Source organism: Tribolium madens, unplaced genomic scaffold, assembly GCF_015345945.1.
Source record: "Tribolium madens isolate multiple individuals breed KSU strain unplaced genomic scaffold, Tmad_KSU_1.1 Scaffold_11;HRSCAF=98;Tcas5.2_LG3b, whole genome shotgun sequence".
Classification (NCBI taxonomy): Eukaryota; Metazoa; Arthropoda; class Insecta; order Coleoptera; family Tenebrionidae; genus Tribolium; species Tribolium madens.
This window is the reverse complement of record NW_025400975.1, coordinates 6,924,686-6,940,784: the sequence shown is the minus strand read 5'-3', so window position 1 is coordinate 6,940,784 and position 16,099 is coordinate 6,924,686. Positions and strand designations below refer to the sequence as shown.

Sequence of the window (16,099 nt, the reverse complement as noted above, 5' to 3'; positions counted from 1 at the left end):
TTCGTAACAAAAGAACTGTTAAAAAAATTCTTTGATTTGTGAATTGTGAATTAATAAACATAAAAAAATTCGTTCTGACACTTAAAGTGTCAAACTTTGTTRGCAGAATAGACTGTAATTATTAAARGTGATATCATGCTAATGACATGATCAACGAGGTAATTATCCACAGCTCTCCTAAARATATCAACAACCTACTTTAAGACTTAATCACATTGTAAAGTTTCTTTTCCTTTTGGTTCCAAAAACTAGGAAAATTCTCTAAGGGAATGTAAATGTAAGACTTTGAGGGAGAAGTTCCTCGTGACGAGAAAAATAAAATGCCAATCAACTTAATCGAATCGACCATCGACATTGATTACCTTGAATGAGTGTAGTCTGTAGTGTAACAAGTTCTCTCAACTGTCTAGGTCACTGTCTGGCTTCAGATGAAGTGCAATTTTAATGATAAAAATCAAACAAATGTTTTAAAACATATTTAAATAAATATCTGTGAATTAATAAATAAATAAACCTTGACATCCAAAACATTATTATCAGTTTTCTATGTTTTCTATGCATATCTTTATGTTTTTTAATTAAAATAAGCCAAATAAAAAATGCATATTTTGCATATTTTGGCAACTTGGTGCATATTTTAGGAAATATTGCATATTTGTGCATATTTTCTTCAAATTAAAAATTTCAGTTCAAATTAAAATTTGGACAGTTTATGAAAACTGATCCGACTACAAAATATTTTAAAGAGAAAACAACCGGTAATTCGTAAGCCAAACTCAAAAAATTAGTACTCTGAGTGTTTCCTTTTTAAATTGTATTGAACCAAGCGGTTTTTTAATATAAATTAAAGTAATATAAAAAATGATCTTATTTTAAGAACAAAATTTTGTTTTGTATTGGAGTTATTCGATTTTTGTTGTCTAAATAGCGATATATGTAAAAAATAATTTAATACAAAGTAGATAGTTGTAATCCCTTAGATCATAACCTTCATGAAAAAAAATGATTTTTTTAGTGGGTTGCCATTTCAAAAAATTAATATTTTTTTGTAAAACTCAAAAACGAAATAACAAAAATTTCGAAAAATTTTATTTTTGATAAAACATCACATTTTTATAGAACTTTATAATTCATCAATTAGTTTTTAAAAAAAATAAATACGTTTGACTTTTTCTTGTTCAAAATTTTGCATATCGATGCATATTTGGCATACATTGGAGCACATTTCTTAATATTATGCGAATATTGTACGATTTTTTCGTGCAAATAATCCGAGCCTTAATTATTATTAATGAACAAACTTTAGGAATAGCCTTGAATAAATTGRGAAATATGTGTTTGTCATTTACTTGTTTTCCTGTTAAAAAACACGAATTGAACAAAACAATTTTTATTTGAAACGATAATTACTTACTTTTTCCAACAATAGCACACGGCAGAACTACTGTTCCACTCAAGTTTGCCAGAAACTCCTGCCCCAAACTGGTTATTTCTAATGGTTTGTTGTTTTCTTCATTAACATCATCTTTATCTTCTTCTTCGTATTCTGCTGGTTGGTCATTTTCATCCTCGTAGTTGTCGTTCTGGAAATAATCGTAGGAGTCCTGAGTAGATTCTGTTGGTTTGCCATGTACTGAAAAAAAAATTTTCATGTAAAAATGGCCACATTTTATATTAATAAAAACAGCAGATTCGTGTCGGAATGTTATTCACCTAAAATATTACACAAAGCTTTCACTGTTTTGTGACATTATGATACAAAAATGGCAATGTGCCAAAGAATCTCTAAAATTATACTTGCACACCTATGTTTGTTTAAAACTTATGCAACTGCAGTAATATAAATGAAATGCAATTTATTATGCAACAGTTATGTGTGAATTATTAAAAGTTGGTGTCCATGTGTGTGATATAGAAAAAAATTGGAATTTTCTTGGATTCCTGGATTTTCAGAATTCTCAAGAATTTTAAAATTTCTCAAACTTTTTTCTGATGACAATGTACATATACACATTTTTCACATAATGTAATGCCTCGTCTATTCATTTGATAACTAATTCCAGGTATGTTGTATCTTGCAGGGCCGTTAACCAGGATTTTATTTCGGGGGGGGGTTTCAAAAAATAAAATAAATTTTTAATACTTTTTATTGTTACAAATTTAAACAGGAGATATTCATTAAAAAAATTTTTTTTTATGAACATATATCGAAAAATGCGTATTTTAATAGGTTTTATTTTTCAATATTTCCGAAATCATTTTAGAAAAAAATTTCAAAATTTGGTACAGATGATAACTTTTATACACCTAAACAAGTACAAAAATACAATGTTAAAATTTTTAATTAGGGGCTTCCAAAACTAGATGGGATTAGGGTAAAAATTTACTCTATTTTGCCTATGGTTTCTTGCCACTTTCAGCAACAAAATTTCATAGTTTTTCATAAAAAAAAAGGTCTTTTGTGTTTTTCCGATACAATTTACGGATTTTCAGTAAAAATCGGTTTAAAAATTTATGTTACAGACCATAAACAACATAAAAATTAAATTTGTTTCACCGTTTAGGACGCCCCTGATTAAAAAATTTGTTATTTGGCATTTGTTTAGGTGTAAAGGTACCAAATTTTGTAATTTTATCTATTCTGAAATATTAGAAAAAATCCTTTAAAAAACGTACTTTTTTTAGGGGGTGTAGCTCCCTTTCATAGCATTTTTCGAAACACTTTTGTCTTAAAATTAAATATTCTATCAACTATTTAAATTTGTACCTAACAATAAAAATAAAACACTGTATAATTAACACATGAAAAATTAATTCATTTGAACCCCGTAATCCCCCCCTTGGGTACGGCCTTGGTATCTTGTAACCTTAGAAAAAAAGAGTAGGTAAATTATCACAAGCCACAAGCTAATCCATTTTTCAGAATTTTGATACTTCGTTTGATTTACATTTACGGTAAAACATGTTCCAGCTTAAAAATGAATTACGTTCCTAACTTGGTAGCAGCCACAACATTATACAGCTTCGAGTGATAATTAAAAACTACCGACAAGAAGATTTGAAGAAAATAATAAAAGTAAAGATTAATGTCGTGGTTCTAGTGATTTATTTTCTTGGACAAAAAGGTCAATCTCTTGGTTTAAAATGTACAAGTAAGATTCACTTTTGCTTAATCGGAGGTGTGGTCGATCAATCAAAGCACGCGCCCAACCGGAAGTGACCAAATTACGGGATTCTAACCCTTTCACAAACGGAAGTGGCGGTGTCAACGAACAGAACTACTCGGAACCAATCATTTTATGTCTAAATTTTAAAAAATTCGCTTTGTTCTTATTCAATGGATTTGAATCAGAGCTTTAAACACCGCTGACCTGGTTGATACGTTCAATTAATTTATAATAAGAGAGCTTTCAACATGTCATTAATAATCCCTTTCGCCATGTCCGTGGTCAATTCTTTTGTTCATAAATAATAATTTGATTTTTTTAAGTAACAGGAGAACCCATCCTGAAATAAGGCTACAATTCGGGGTAATTTACAACCAAGCGATTGTGCAAATTAAGTAATTACAAATTAAATGCACATTAAAATAATAAATGCACAGTAAAAATAATAAATGCACAGTAAAATAATAAATGCGCACAGTAAATAAATCCACAGTAAAACAATAAATGCACAGTAAAAATAATAAATTCACAGTAAAAATAATAAATGCACAGTAAAATAATAAATGCACAGAAAAAGTAATAAATGCACAGTAAAAATAATAAATGCACAGTAATTGATTACCATTTGTGCACAGTTTCCAGCCCTTGCTAAAATCATTCTTGCGCAGGGGCCCTTGCTCATACATATACCACCCACTAATAATAATAAATATTCAGTATGTTGTTTTACTAATTTTGATTAAAGTTACTGAGAGTTTATTATTTTTACTGTGCAAAAATGAATTAAATATTGATCATTTTTATCACTTTATACTGATCAAAATTGAATTATCGTTTTACTAATCATTGCTTTGGAAAAATCGAAAACCGGCGCTGATTTAGTGAATATTATTAGCATTGCAATGGAATGATTAATCGATTTAATCTTTATGTATACCAGCATGAACTAACGAGTTCAAATGGATTAAAAGTTCTTCCACGCCCAGCAAGCAAAATACAACAAGTTAGATCAATAATRAAATTTATTTATGTTTCGTTAAGGCGTGCCTAATGAAGTGTTTCACTAATATCAGTCTTTCTTGTCGTTTTCGCGAAGGTCGTGAACTGATTTACTAAATCGTACATTGATTTAATTTGCCATTTGTTTGCCGGTGAAAAATCAACAAACATTTCAGTGGTAATGAATTATGTATTTAAAAAAGCTTTTAGTTAATAGGAATAATAAATTCTGATTCAACAACGCTACATAAAAGAGGTCCGCGTTTATTGCCGCAACGCAATTGCAATAATAAAAAGTACTCAAGAGAGTTTAAATGTGTTAAAAAAGATTGTAAAATATTTAAGAAGGTAGTAGTATGAACCAAAATAAACAAAAAAGTAACGGTTTCGGAGATATCGAACATTTTTAGAATTTCTACTAAAAGCTTCTCTTTTTTGTTTGAACCAATTCCAAATAAATGTTTCAAAAAACGAATAATCTTGTTGTACATTACAATAAGAATTATGATACAAAAAATACATATTAAACATCACACCAGAATCTACGAACATTAAGAATTTGTAAGAATATTAAAAAAATAAGAAAAATGTGAAATTGTGAAATTCCTCATCATTTTCATCATCTTCACCTTCTTCAGTTTTTTTCGACACGTATTTTTTAATCTGATTTTCTTGTTTTACGTTTTTTTTATTGTATCGTTTATATTTTTTGTTATATCTTTTCCCAATTGTTAACAAGTTTTGTTTCAACCACCATTTTATTTTTTTTAGATGAATAATAAGTTTTTTTTCTTTATTTTTTGTGTTGCCGGATTGGTTTTCTTTTTTTATTATGCCATGACAATTTTTTGATTTTACTTCCATATACTATTCTCAAATTTCCCTTCTTTATTTCTTATTTTGATTAAAATAATTCTTCTCATTTTCTTCAGATTAAATTTTCAAGTTTTTATTAAATCCAAGACACTCCAAATGGACGTAAATCAGTTCTTGTAGGTGTCACAATGAAATAAACCAAAAATTTTTCGTTTTTTTAAGATAATAATAAATAATAATGGTACTCATGGGTCAAAATGTACGTAAAAAAACTAAACAAAAGATTTCAATTAGACTCAAATCAGGTTATTTTGGTGTCAAAAATACACAAAAAACAGTAATTTTTTTTGTTTTAAGAGAATAAAATACAATTAATACACACATACACCACCTCAAATTACTAAAAACTTTAAGAATTTGTAAGAATATTAAAAAAAAGAAAAATAGCATAAGAGCTTTACAACATGAAGTAAGACGTATAAACTAAAAAAATAAAATTTGAAATTGTCAAGTAGATCTTCCGAATTTCTTTATCATTTTCATTATCTTCATCTTCTTCAGTTTTTTTCGACATTTGTAATTTTTTATCTGATTGTCTTGTTTTACGTTTTTTTTCTTGTATAGTTTTTATTTTTGTTCTCTAAATTTTTTGTTATATCTTTTCCCAATTGTTAACAGGTTTTGTTTCAACCACGTTGCTTTTTTTTAGATAAATATTTTTTCTTTGTTTTTTTGTGTTGTCGGATTGGTTTTCTTCAATTTTTTGATTCCATTTCCGTATATTATTCCCAAATTTCACTTCCATATTAAAATAATTCTTCTCATTTTCTTCAGGTTAAGTTATCAAGTTTTTATTGAATCCAAAACACTTCAAGTGGACGTAAATCAGTTCTTGTACGTGTCAAAATTAAATAATCCACAAATTTTTCGTTTTTTTAAGATAATAATAATAATAATGGTACTAATCATGGATCAAAATGTACGTAAAAACTAAACAAGAGATTTCAATTGGGCTCAAATCAGGTTATTTTGGTGTCAAAATTACACAAAAAAACAACTATTTTTTTGTTTTAAGAGAATAGAATACAAAAAATACACAAGAATATTTAAAAAAAAGAAAAAAAAAGCTAAGAGCTTTACAACATTCGCTAAGTAATATATAGGACGTATGACCAAAAAAAAATAAAAACTAAAGAACTGTCAATTAAATCTTCTTTCCTTCAATATCTTCATTTTCTTTAGTTTTTTTCAACATCTTCAGTTTTTAATTTATAATAACTTTCTCGTTTTTATTTTTTTGTTCTTTAAATAATTTTTTAAATTTTCTTCTCAATTGCGGACCCATGTTTATTAAAACTTTTTGTTTCTTTTTGATGCAACCTGTATAATGGATTAGTGTCATTTGAATTCACATGTCTTTTTACAAATCCTTACTTTCCCTATTAAAGATGTTAAAACGTGAAACGAACAGTTTTCTGCTCAATGTTAATTGTCATTTTCTTAATGGCCTATTCAATAGAAGAGTGAAATTAAATGACCCAATTATGCGGTTATTTCAAGAGTTATAATTGCTATTATTAGTTGAATAATCATTTAACGTGACTAGTTTTATTAAATATTTTATCAAAAAGTTTTTAATTATGAAAATAAAAGAAAAAATTATTCCTTTAAAAATGACAAATTGTTCAAAAACATCAAATATAATAATAATCAAAATGTCTTCGGTTTTTGACTAAAACTTGTCTTGGTTGTAAAAAATGTTGTAGATTTTTTTTTCACAACAAAATATCTCCAATATTTTCAAGTTAACTGCGAGAGTTTGTATATTATTCCAGGCAAGCTGCCGCATCCAACAAGAAATAAAAGCAAATTTATTAATATTTCCGTTTTCCATAGGCAAAACAGTGCACATCGTCGGCAGCAGAATTGGGTCAAACCAGCGATGCAAGACAATAATATCCTCGATGTAGGAAGTCGGCAAATCATCCCATTTCAGCATAACGAGAGCGTCCAGAAATAAAATAAAATGACAAAAAGCGACATTTATCAGTTTCTTGAGAGCGGAYGCTCTCAGAAACGTTATTCAAGACTGAGAAAGTGAGAAAAATAAGACCATTAGCGCACAAAATCCACATTCCCAAAAAAAATTCTGGACACAAGACTCGCAGGATTTTTATTTCTTCTAGGATCTCTCGTTATAACCTATCTGTTTCCGAAATTTCTCAAAATTTCTCGCTATTACCGATCTTGGACAAAATAAAAGTTCCTCAATTCCAGAAAAATACTAGCTATAGAGGGAGAATTTTACATACAAAACGGCGATTTACTCGTTATAGCCGATTTTTCGTTTCGTTATAGAGGAGTTCCACTGTCGTACAATTGGTTTATCTTTTCCAGGTTTTTAAGGGATACAAAACTAAAAAAAAAAACATCTTCCGGAAAATAAAGTTCATGAAACTTGAAATCAAAAGAAATATTAAAATAAATACTTTTTGAGTTATTTGTAAAAGATCCACCATAGTTTTGAAATCTAAATCCAATATCTTGTTGTTTTTAGAATTCTTAATAAAAGAGACGATGACTCATCTAACAATTAAGAGCCAAATACAGACGACTTTCATTAAAATGGAAATGTTTTTATTTGAGTTCTAATCCCAAATAAGTAGATCTCAAAAAAATAAAAATTCTTGATTTCCCTGTTGACATTTTAGTTAGATTCACACCAAAAAATAGAAAATCTTGCCGAATGCAAGACAATAATATCCTCCATGTAAAAAGTCCGCAAATCACCCCATTTTAGCATAACGAGAGCGTCCAGAAATAAAATAAATGTCAAAAAACGACATTTATCAATTTCTTGAGAGCGGCGGCAACCTTTGACATTTGTTGAATTATTATCACAAGTTTATTTCCTTGTTCCAGGTTATATCCCGCTTCTAGAAAAACACGTCATCAATTATATGTGGAAACTACTGGTTTTSTTCCCTAATGATGCAGGATCTGTTTAGAGATAAAGATTGAAAACAAACAGAATCTTAATTAGACACTCCCTTGTGCAAATAACCGCGACATAGAGGAATCATCTGGTAGCAATTAAAGGAGTGTAGCTTCGTTAATATAATTAAAAAGAGACTTGTGGATTTATTAGCTRACTAAATTAAGATTATTATTGCACAAAAATCGGTTAAATAAATAATTGATGCTGATTTTGAACCTGACATGTTTACACGGACCATCATAAATTATAATCATAAATGGGGCTAAACACTACAGACTAAATTCATTTTGTCTATTAAGAAAAGTCGTTACATCATAGTAATGGATGTCCGGAGTTGATGGATGTATTATATAACAGTCACCGCTTTTTCAGTCTAGACATATTCCATTCAGAACCATCTGTTAGGAATTCGGGACGTCAAAAAATATTTCAATATGATATGACTTGCGAAAAGACTCTGTCGAACACGTGAAATGTTGTGTAAACACCATTTCCTATTACTGAAAAGAAATTTATACGCATATGTCAACAGGAAGATCAATATAGAATGATAACCAAATAGATTTGTTGCTGTATTTTTTGCAATTTTCAAAAAAACCAAGTTGGGTAGTAATAAAGCGATCAGTAAATAATTTAATTTTGATCAGTATAAAATGATTAATTAATATTTGTACAGTAAAAAAATAAAAAATCTGGTGTGGACATCACACGACTTTCCTTATCCAACTTATTTACACAAGAAGTAGATCATAGTTGCCGCGGGTTCGAGTTTAACACATTTTACTGTTTAATAAGGTATATTTCATGATTCTAAATAATTTTTATCKCCATGAATTTATTTATAGTATCTTTAACCGTATAATTCCGATATTTGGTCTTGCGGCCGAACGGTGCTACCGATTTTTACCAATTGTTTCGTGCTACGTCCCCTTGCTACAAGTAACTTACATACCAAATTTCAAGTTTTATCCTTATAGGATAAGTAAAGTAAAAATGATCAGTATAATATAATATTTTGCACAGTAAAAATAATAAATGCTAAYTAAAGCACACACAGTAAAAAATTGTAATTTGTTCAAGTAAAAATAATAAACYCTCAGTAACTTAAATCAAAATTAGTAAAACAACATAAAATTTAAAGAATTTTCAGTCTTGGTTACATAACAATGTATGTATAGCCCCTGCYCAAGAATGTTATTTATTATTMGTACTTATTTTTATATTACTGAATATTTATTATTATTGYAGGGTGGTATATGTATTAGCAAATGCCCCTGCGCAAGAATGATTTTAGCAAGGGCTGGAAACTGCGTACAAATGGTAATCAGTTTGACCAAAAATCAAGTTAAAATCTGAATATAAATTAAAAAAAAAGAATTAAAAAATCAGATAAAAACTCCTTAAGTGTTCTTAAGAAAAAAGACAAAGCGAGCACCGAAAAATATGAAAAATCGGTTTGAAACCTTGAGAATATAAAAACCAAAATATTATGCCTAAATTTGACCAAAAGTCAAGTTAAAATCTGAGTTCTATTGCAAAAAAAATGAATTCAAAAATCAGATAAAAGTTTCAAGTGTTCTTAAGAAAAATGTAAAAGCGACCACTGAAAAAACTGAAAAATCGTTTACAAAGCCTGAGAATACGAAAATCAAACAGTCGAGGATCAGATATTATGCCAAAATTTGACCAAAAATCAAGTTAAAATCRGAATTCTACTAAAAAAACAAAATGAATTCAAAAATCAGATAAAAACTCCTTAAGTTTTCTTAAAACATAGAATATAAGAAAAAAATAAAATCGAGCGCTGAAAAAATTGAAAAATTGTTTACAAAGCCTGGGAATGTGAAAAACAAACAGTGAAGGATTAGATTTTATGTCAAAATTTGACCAAAAATCAAGTTAAAATCTGCGTTCAAATGCAAAAAAAATGAATTCAAAAATCAGATAAAACTTTCAAGTTTTCTTAAGAAAAATGTAAAAGCGACCACTAAAAAAACTGAAAAATCGTTTACAAAGCCTGAGAATACGAAAATCAAACAGTCGAGGATCAGATATCATGCCAAAATTTGACCAAAAATCAAGTTAAAATCTGAATACTACCCAAAAAAAAAATTAATTAAAAAATCAGATAAAAACTCCTTAAGTTTTCTTAAAATATAGAATATAAGAAAAAAGTCAAATCGAGCATTGAAAAAATTGAAAAATTGTTTATAAAGCCTGAGAATATGAAAAACAAACAGTGAAGGGTTAAATTTCATATCAAAAGTTGACCAKAAACCAAGTTAAAATTTGAGTTTAAATTCAAAAGAAAAAGAATTCAAAAATCAGATAAAAACTCTCAAGTTTTCTTAAAACAGCAAATAAAAAAAGAAAAAAACGGCTTTATCTAACTTACCATTTTTACCAGTATGTACTTCTTTACTTTTGACGAAAATTCACCAGTTGAACTCGCAATCTTTTAAAATTGTTGCTAATGTAGAATGGGCTAAATTTTTGTCTTTGCAGATTACAGCTTGATTTTTAGCACTTTCGAACTCTGTTATTATTGATATTTTTTCTTTGATAGACGTAATGGAGACTCGCAGGATTTTTATTTCTTCTAGGAACTCTTGTTATAACCGATCTGTTTCCAAAATTTCTCAAAATTTCTCGCTATTACCGATCTTTTACATAGAGTAGTATACAAAACGGGAAGGGACCAGACGATTTACTCGTTATAGCCAATTTTTCGTTTCGTTATAGAGGAATTCCACTGTAGTACAACTGGTTTATTTTCAAGGGATACAAAACTAAAAAAAAAAACATCTTCCGGAAAAATTAAGTTTATGAAACTTGAAATCAAATAAAATCAAATAAATTAAAATTTTCAAATAAATACTTTTTCAATTATTTAAAAAAGATCCACCATAGTTTTGAAATCTAAATCCAATATATCTTGTTGTTTTTTTTTAGAATTCTTAATAAAAGACGCTGACTCATCTAACAATTAAGAGCCAAATACAGACATCTTTCATTAAAATGGAAATGTTTTTATTAGAGTTCTAATCCCAAATAAGTAGATCTCAAAAAAATAAAAATTCTTGATTTCCCTGTTGACATTTTAGTTAGATTCATACGAAAAAATAGAAAATCTTGCCGAATGATGCGATGAACGAATTACACACCACGTGTTCTAAATTTTGAGCTTCTGGTCGGTGGTGCATTTCTAAAATTATCGTTGCTGCTTATAGCTTTGTGGTAATATTTACTAGTAGTATACGCAAAGGCGTTTTATTTCTATTTTACTAGAAGCAAACACAGGAATTCCTCCATTTTTAATTATTTAGATTTTTCCATTAACTGGTCCAAAAAAGCGGTCAAAAACACGGAAAAATCTCAACAGATTAATTGGTATCATAACTAGAAATAGCTCATTTATTTCGGTTTCCAGGCAGATTTAATATCAGATGCTCTTTTGTTTCGCAATAGAAAAGATTTGACACGAAACTTTACCAAGTTAAAAAAAATAAAATAAAATAAATAAAAACTTTTTTCATTGCTTTACAATAACAATCACGATTCATTCACAGTCAACTACCAAAAATTCCATTCCTTATCAAATATTCGTTTGTGAATGAAACAGTTTAAATTTAATTGAAAATATTATTATTTTCATGGTCATTTTAATTGACCGCTTGGTTCAAGAGTCAATTATATTTAGTCATGTTTACGGATCTAACTATATTTATTATGTATAGCTGATATCAAAGAATTTTTGAGGTATGTTGAGCGATTAAAATTTCTTTTTTTTGTGAAAACTTAAAAATGATTTAGGTTTCAATTATTTATTAAAGATTAAGAATGATTGACGCAAAAGTACTTGTTGTGACAGATGATAACAGGAAACAGGTTGTAATAACTCGAGTACAAGTGCCTAATACGGATTTATTACCACCTCGTTAAACCATATTCTTGATAGTGGTAGCAAATAATTAAGTAATTAGATACGATTACTTAATTCCAATTACTAACAAGTGGGTCCCTGACATGATGATAGAAAAATGTTAGAATTATTTGGTTTATTGATCACACAAAATACAGAATTTGGAAGGAAGTTGTTATTTACAACAAGAATGTGACGTAACTATTTATGTTCTCTCAATTGTCATCYTCGCCGACTAATCACGGGAGATTCGATTAAATTACAATTCCAACAAAAAATGTCATTAAAAATTAAATGTTTTGAAAAACAAAAATATAAAAAATACAACTGAAGAATAAGAGTTTGATAAAATTAAATCAAATACAGTTGAACGTCCTCACAATGTATAAAAATTTAAAATTAAGTACAATGTTAAAAAATTCTTCATTCTAATTGATACACCTTTGTGCAATGTCAATTAATAATGAGCCAATTACAGTTAATTATTTACTTGTTAATTGAGCCAGAAGTAGAAAATGTAATCGTTAATATTCGTATTAGAATGATTTTATTTATAAGGTGGTAATGTGATGCAAGAAACTATTTATAACTAGAGGAAGTATTCCTAGAGCAACAGCTGTTTGTATTGTTTATTTTCATTATAAAAATTAATGGTTTATTCACAATATTTGAAAAATAATGAATTGTTCAAATTTTTACCAAAATTTTAATATTTTGRGTGAGAAACAAAATAAATAAACCGACTTAAAAAATAAAATTTACTATAGCTCTTTGAAATGAGGTTGATTTTTTTCAGTCTATAGGACGGTTTGCAATTTTATTTAAATTCGTTATAAGTACAAATTTAGTCGATGTTCAATCCTATTCCTTAATGTCATTCGTATTATAATTAATAATTAAATTAAGCACTTAAACTTGGTTGTAAGGAGATTTTGTCGCCAAATCTTACAAACAATAAAGAAATATGAAAATAAAAGATTTTTTATTTTGTAGATTTGTTCAGAATTACTTTTCAGTTATTTGTCAATGTGAATTAATTTTTTTGTTGGTAAAATTGTACATAATTAAATGAATATACATTTTGTCTAAAATTCAAGGTAAAGGAAGGTGTTAAAATCTGATAAATTGGACTATAGCGGTCATAATGAATGTGTTCGTATTAGAGAGGTTGCACTATATTTCRTCCTACAGCTAAAAAAACGCTATGTCGTTATAAATTCTTGGTTCTTAATTCTAAAATTGATTAAAACAATGCTTTATTCAATGATTCAAAAACACTCGAAAAAGACAAAAACCCCCTTTTGGACTATTTTGACTCTGTTTAGTAATATCTTGTAAAAAAAAAATAGAACTCATTTTCAGCAATTTGTTGGTTTTCAATTATTTTTTCTTCGAGAAAATTTGACGAAATAATCAAAAGTTAAAACCTAAGAGTTAGGTAAAAATATCTAACATAATCTTTTTTTTAGTTTAAAAATCTGCTTGGACATTAGAAAAAGAAAAAAATTATATCATTTACGGCCTAACTCTGTGTTTTTTGGCTTGTTTTGCAAAATAATTGCGTTTCTAGCTGAAACACGTGTAAACCTTTCAGGAAATGCAAAATTAATGTAATTTTCGATATAATATGTTGATTTTTCAGTTTGTTTTAGCGAAATCTCGCAAAAAAAAAACCTCAGATTGTAGTTACAAAAACGTGCTTAAAAACATTCTCGGCTTATTTTTGTCTTATTTTGCTCAAAAACCAGTTAAATCAAACAAAATAACATTAATATAAATTGTTTTTTATCATTTTTAAGTGTGTTTGGACAAAATTTTGCAAAATAAATGAGCCTCTGTTCAAAAAAGAAGTGAGTCGAGTGAAACAAGCTAAAAATAATATAAAACTCAATTAATTTTGTAATTTTTTGCCTGCTTCAACAAAGTTTTTAGAATTTTCTTTAAACACTTGAAAAGGGCAAAAATAATTGTGTTTCTAACTAAAAAGGTATTCGAAAAAGACAAAAATAAATGTCATTTTTGAAAAAAATTAAAAAGCTTTTTTAAATGCATTTTATTTTAACTGTAAATTGTCATTATTTATTTGTACGCTTGCACTTGCGAGAACTGTGTACCCATTCTACACAAATGCAGCAAAGAATGTAGCACAAACAGACAATTTAGATAAAGTACTAAGAAAAATAAGTAGCATATCGTCTTTCTATAAGACGAGATAAATTAACACAAACCCCACTTTGCGTTGAAATTAATTCTTAGTAAGTAGTAGTGTACATATATTTATAAAATGTTAAAAAAAACACACAGTACACAGTTCACAATAGAATGTCAAAGTGAATTTTAACTTATCGACTACTTTTTGCACTAGAACTAGTTAGATTTTTATTTAGTAAAGTGTCTTTTAGATTGTAAAAAATAATATTTAGGTAACTTCGAGTATCTTCAGGTCGTTTCAGGTCACTTTAGGCCACTTTGGGTTACTTCGGAGTAAAAAAAAAGTGTTAAATGTACTGATTTTTTGATTTTCAAAAAAAGAAAAACTTTTAAAGAAATGTTTAAATTTAGTAGTAAAAATGCCAATCAAAACGTTTCAAAACATCGTACTACAAAAGACAGTTGGGGAGACTAAGAAAAAGTAAATTTTAACTTATTGACTAATTTTAGCACTAGAATGAGAAGAGGTTTACGAGAAAACTGTTGACTTTGTTTTGCTGCCTACATGCAATATCGTGAATGTTGTTTAGCAACTCCAGCTATGCAAATATTGATAATGAATGAAAAAAAAACTAATTATAGGTAAATAATTACCTATAACCACGACCACTTCATTTGTCTTTGTACACCTGGCAACAGTTATCCGTTTAGAGCAAATAGTTATTTATGGAAATAAAAAAAATACTTGCTTTTTAAAAGTACGGAAAAATTCTTGAAAAATTTGTAGCATTTGAATTAGATAAATATTAAAAAAAAAAATCATTTATAGACAAAGCATCAACTTTTTACACACAAAATACCAATATTCTTTTGGTAAAACAGTCTAAGCTGAAACAACCTCTACATTCTTCTTTGGTCAAATCTATTTATATTGAATAAAATCACAATTTTAAATCATTGATGTAATAAAATTTATTTTAAATAAAATATCAAAAAGCCATAAATTCGATTTTATGAAACGTAAAAAAATAGTACCATGACCGTTTGTTTATAAGTTTGCAAACACCGAAATGTTTACTTAAACTAAAAGTAAAACGTTTGATTTATTATTAGACATTGTTGATTTCCATGTAATTTAAGGCAAGTTACGTTTATATCCGTTTCCTCTGTGTGAACAACGAAACTGGAATTATTATAATTATTATTTTAATAGTGTTAAAATATTAAGTAAGGAAGCAACCACCGGAAACATTCTGTGAGTTTTTTAGTGATATTCGCTCATAAACTCGGAGAAATAATTCCAGACTTGGAAAGGGTCACAGCATATCCTATTTATATTTCATTTAGACAAGATAAAATTTGGCGTAATGCCAGTTGGTCAACAACCTCATGGTTTAGTCATGTTTATGTTAATTTATTGAAAATACCAGCCGACTGTCTTAACTATTATAAAACTTAAATTTAGAATATGGGTTATGGAATATGGCAAGCATGTGCAAGGTTTCTGTCACATTTTCGTTTGTTCTGTTTGTATTTGCTGCACCATGTCAACATTTTAAAACCAATAATCCGAAAGCCTCCCACGAAGCCACACTTCCATCATTATTTTATCGTTTTTTAATTCATGTTTTATTTCATCCACCTATATTTATCGACTGACTCATTCGCTTCAATTATTATATTACGCAGAAATTAATTTTGGGAACAAATTAAATGCACAGTAAAAATAATAAATGCACCAAGACTAAAACTTCTACTAATTTTTACTAAATTTGATTAAGCTTCTAAACGTTTATTATTTTTACTGAACAAATTACAATAAAATACTGTGCGTGCTTTACTTAGCATTTAATGCTTTATTCAATGATTAAAAAAAATTGAAAAAAATTAAAACGGTTTTTTAATTTTTACTGTAAATGTCATGAGCATCACATTTGAACAAGAATTTATAAAATAAATGAACCTCTGGTTCAAAAACAAAGTAAGTCGGGCGAAACAAGCTAAAAAATAATATCAATTTCGATTTAATTTTGTAGTTTTTTAGGC

At 27.9% G+C, this 16,099-nt stretch overlaps 1 protein-coding gene across 4 annotated transcripts in view; it reads right to left on the bottom strand.

Moving 5' to 3' along the window:
* LOC123015716 (lachesin-like) overlaps positions 1–16,099 on the bottom strand; it is an 86,682-nt gene that overhangs the window by 32,202 nt on the left and 38,381 nt on the right. For all 4 annotated transcript variants that reach the window (XM_044415608.1, XM_044415625.1, XM_044415617.1 and 1 more), the window contains exon 2: positions 1,415–1,633. In XM_044415608.1, the coding sequence (XP_044271543.1) occupies positions 1,415–1,633 (219 nt within the window). The remainder of the gene's footprint in view (positions 1–1,414; positions 1,634–16,099) is intronic.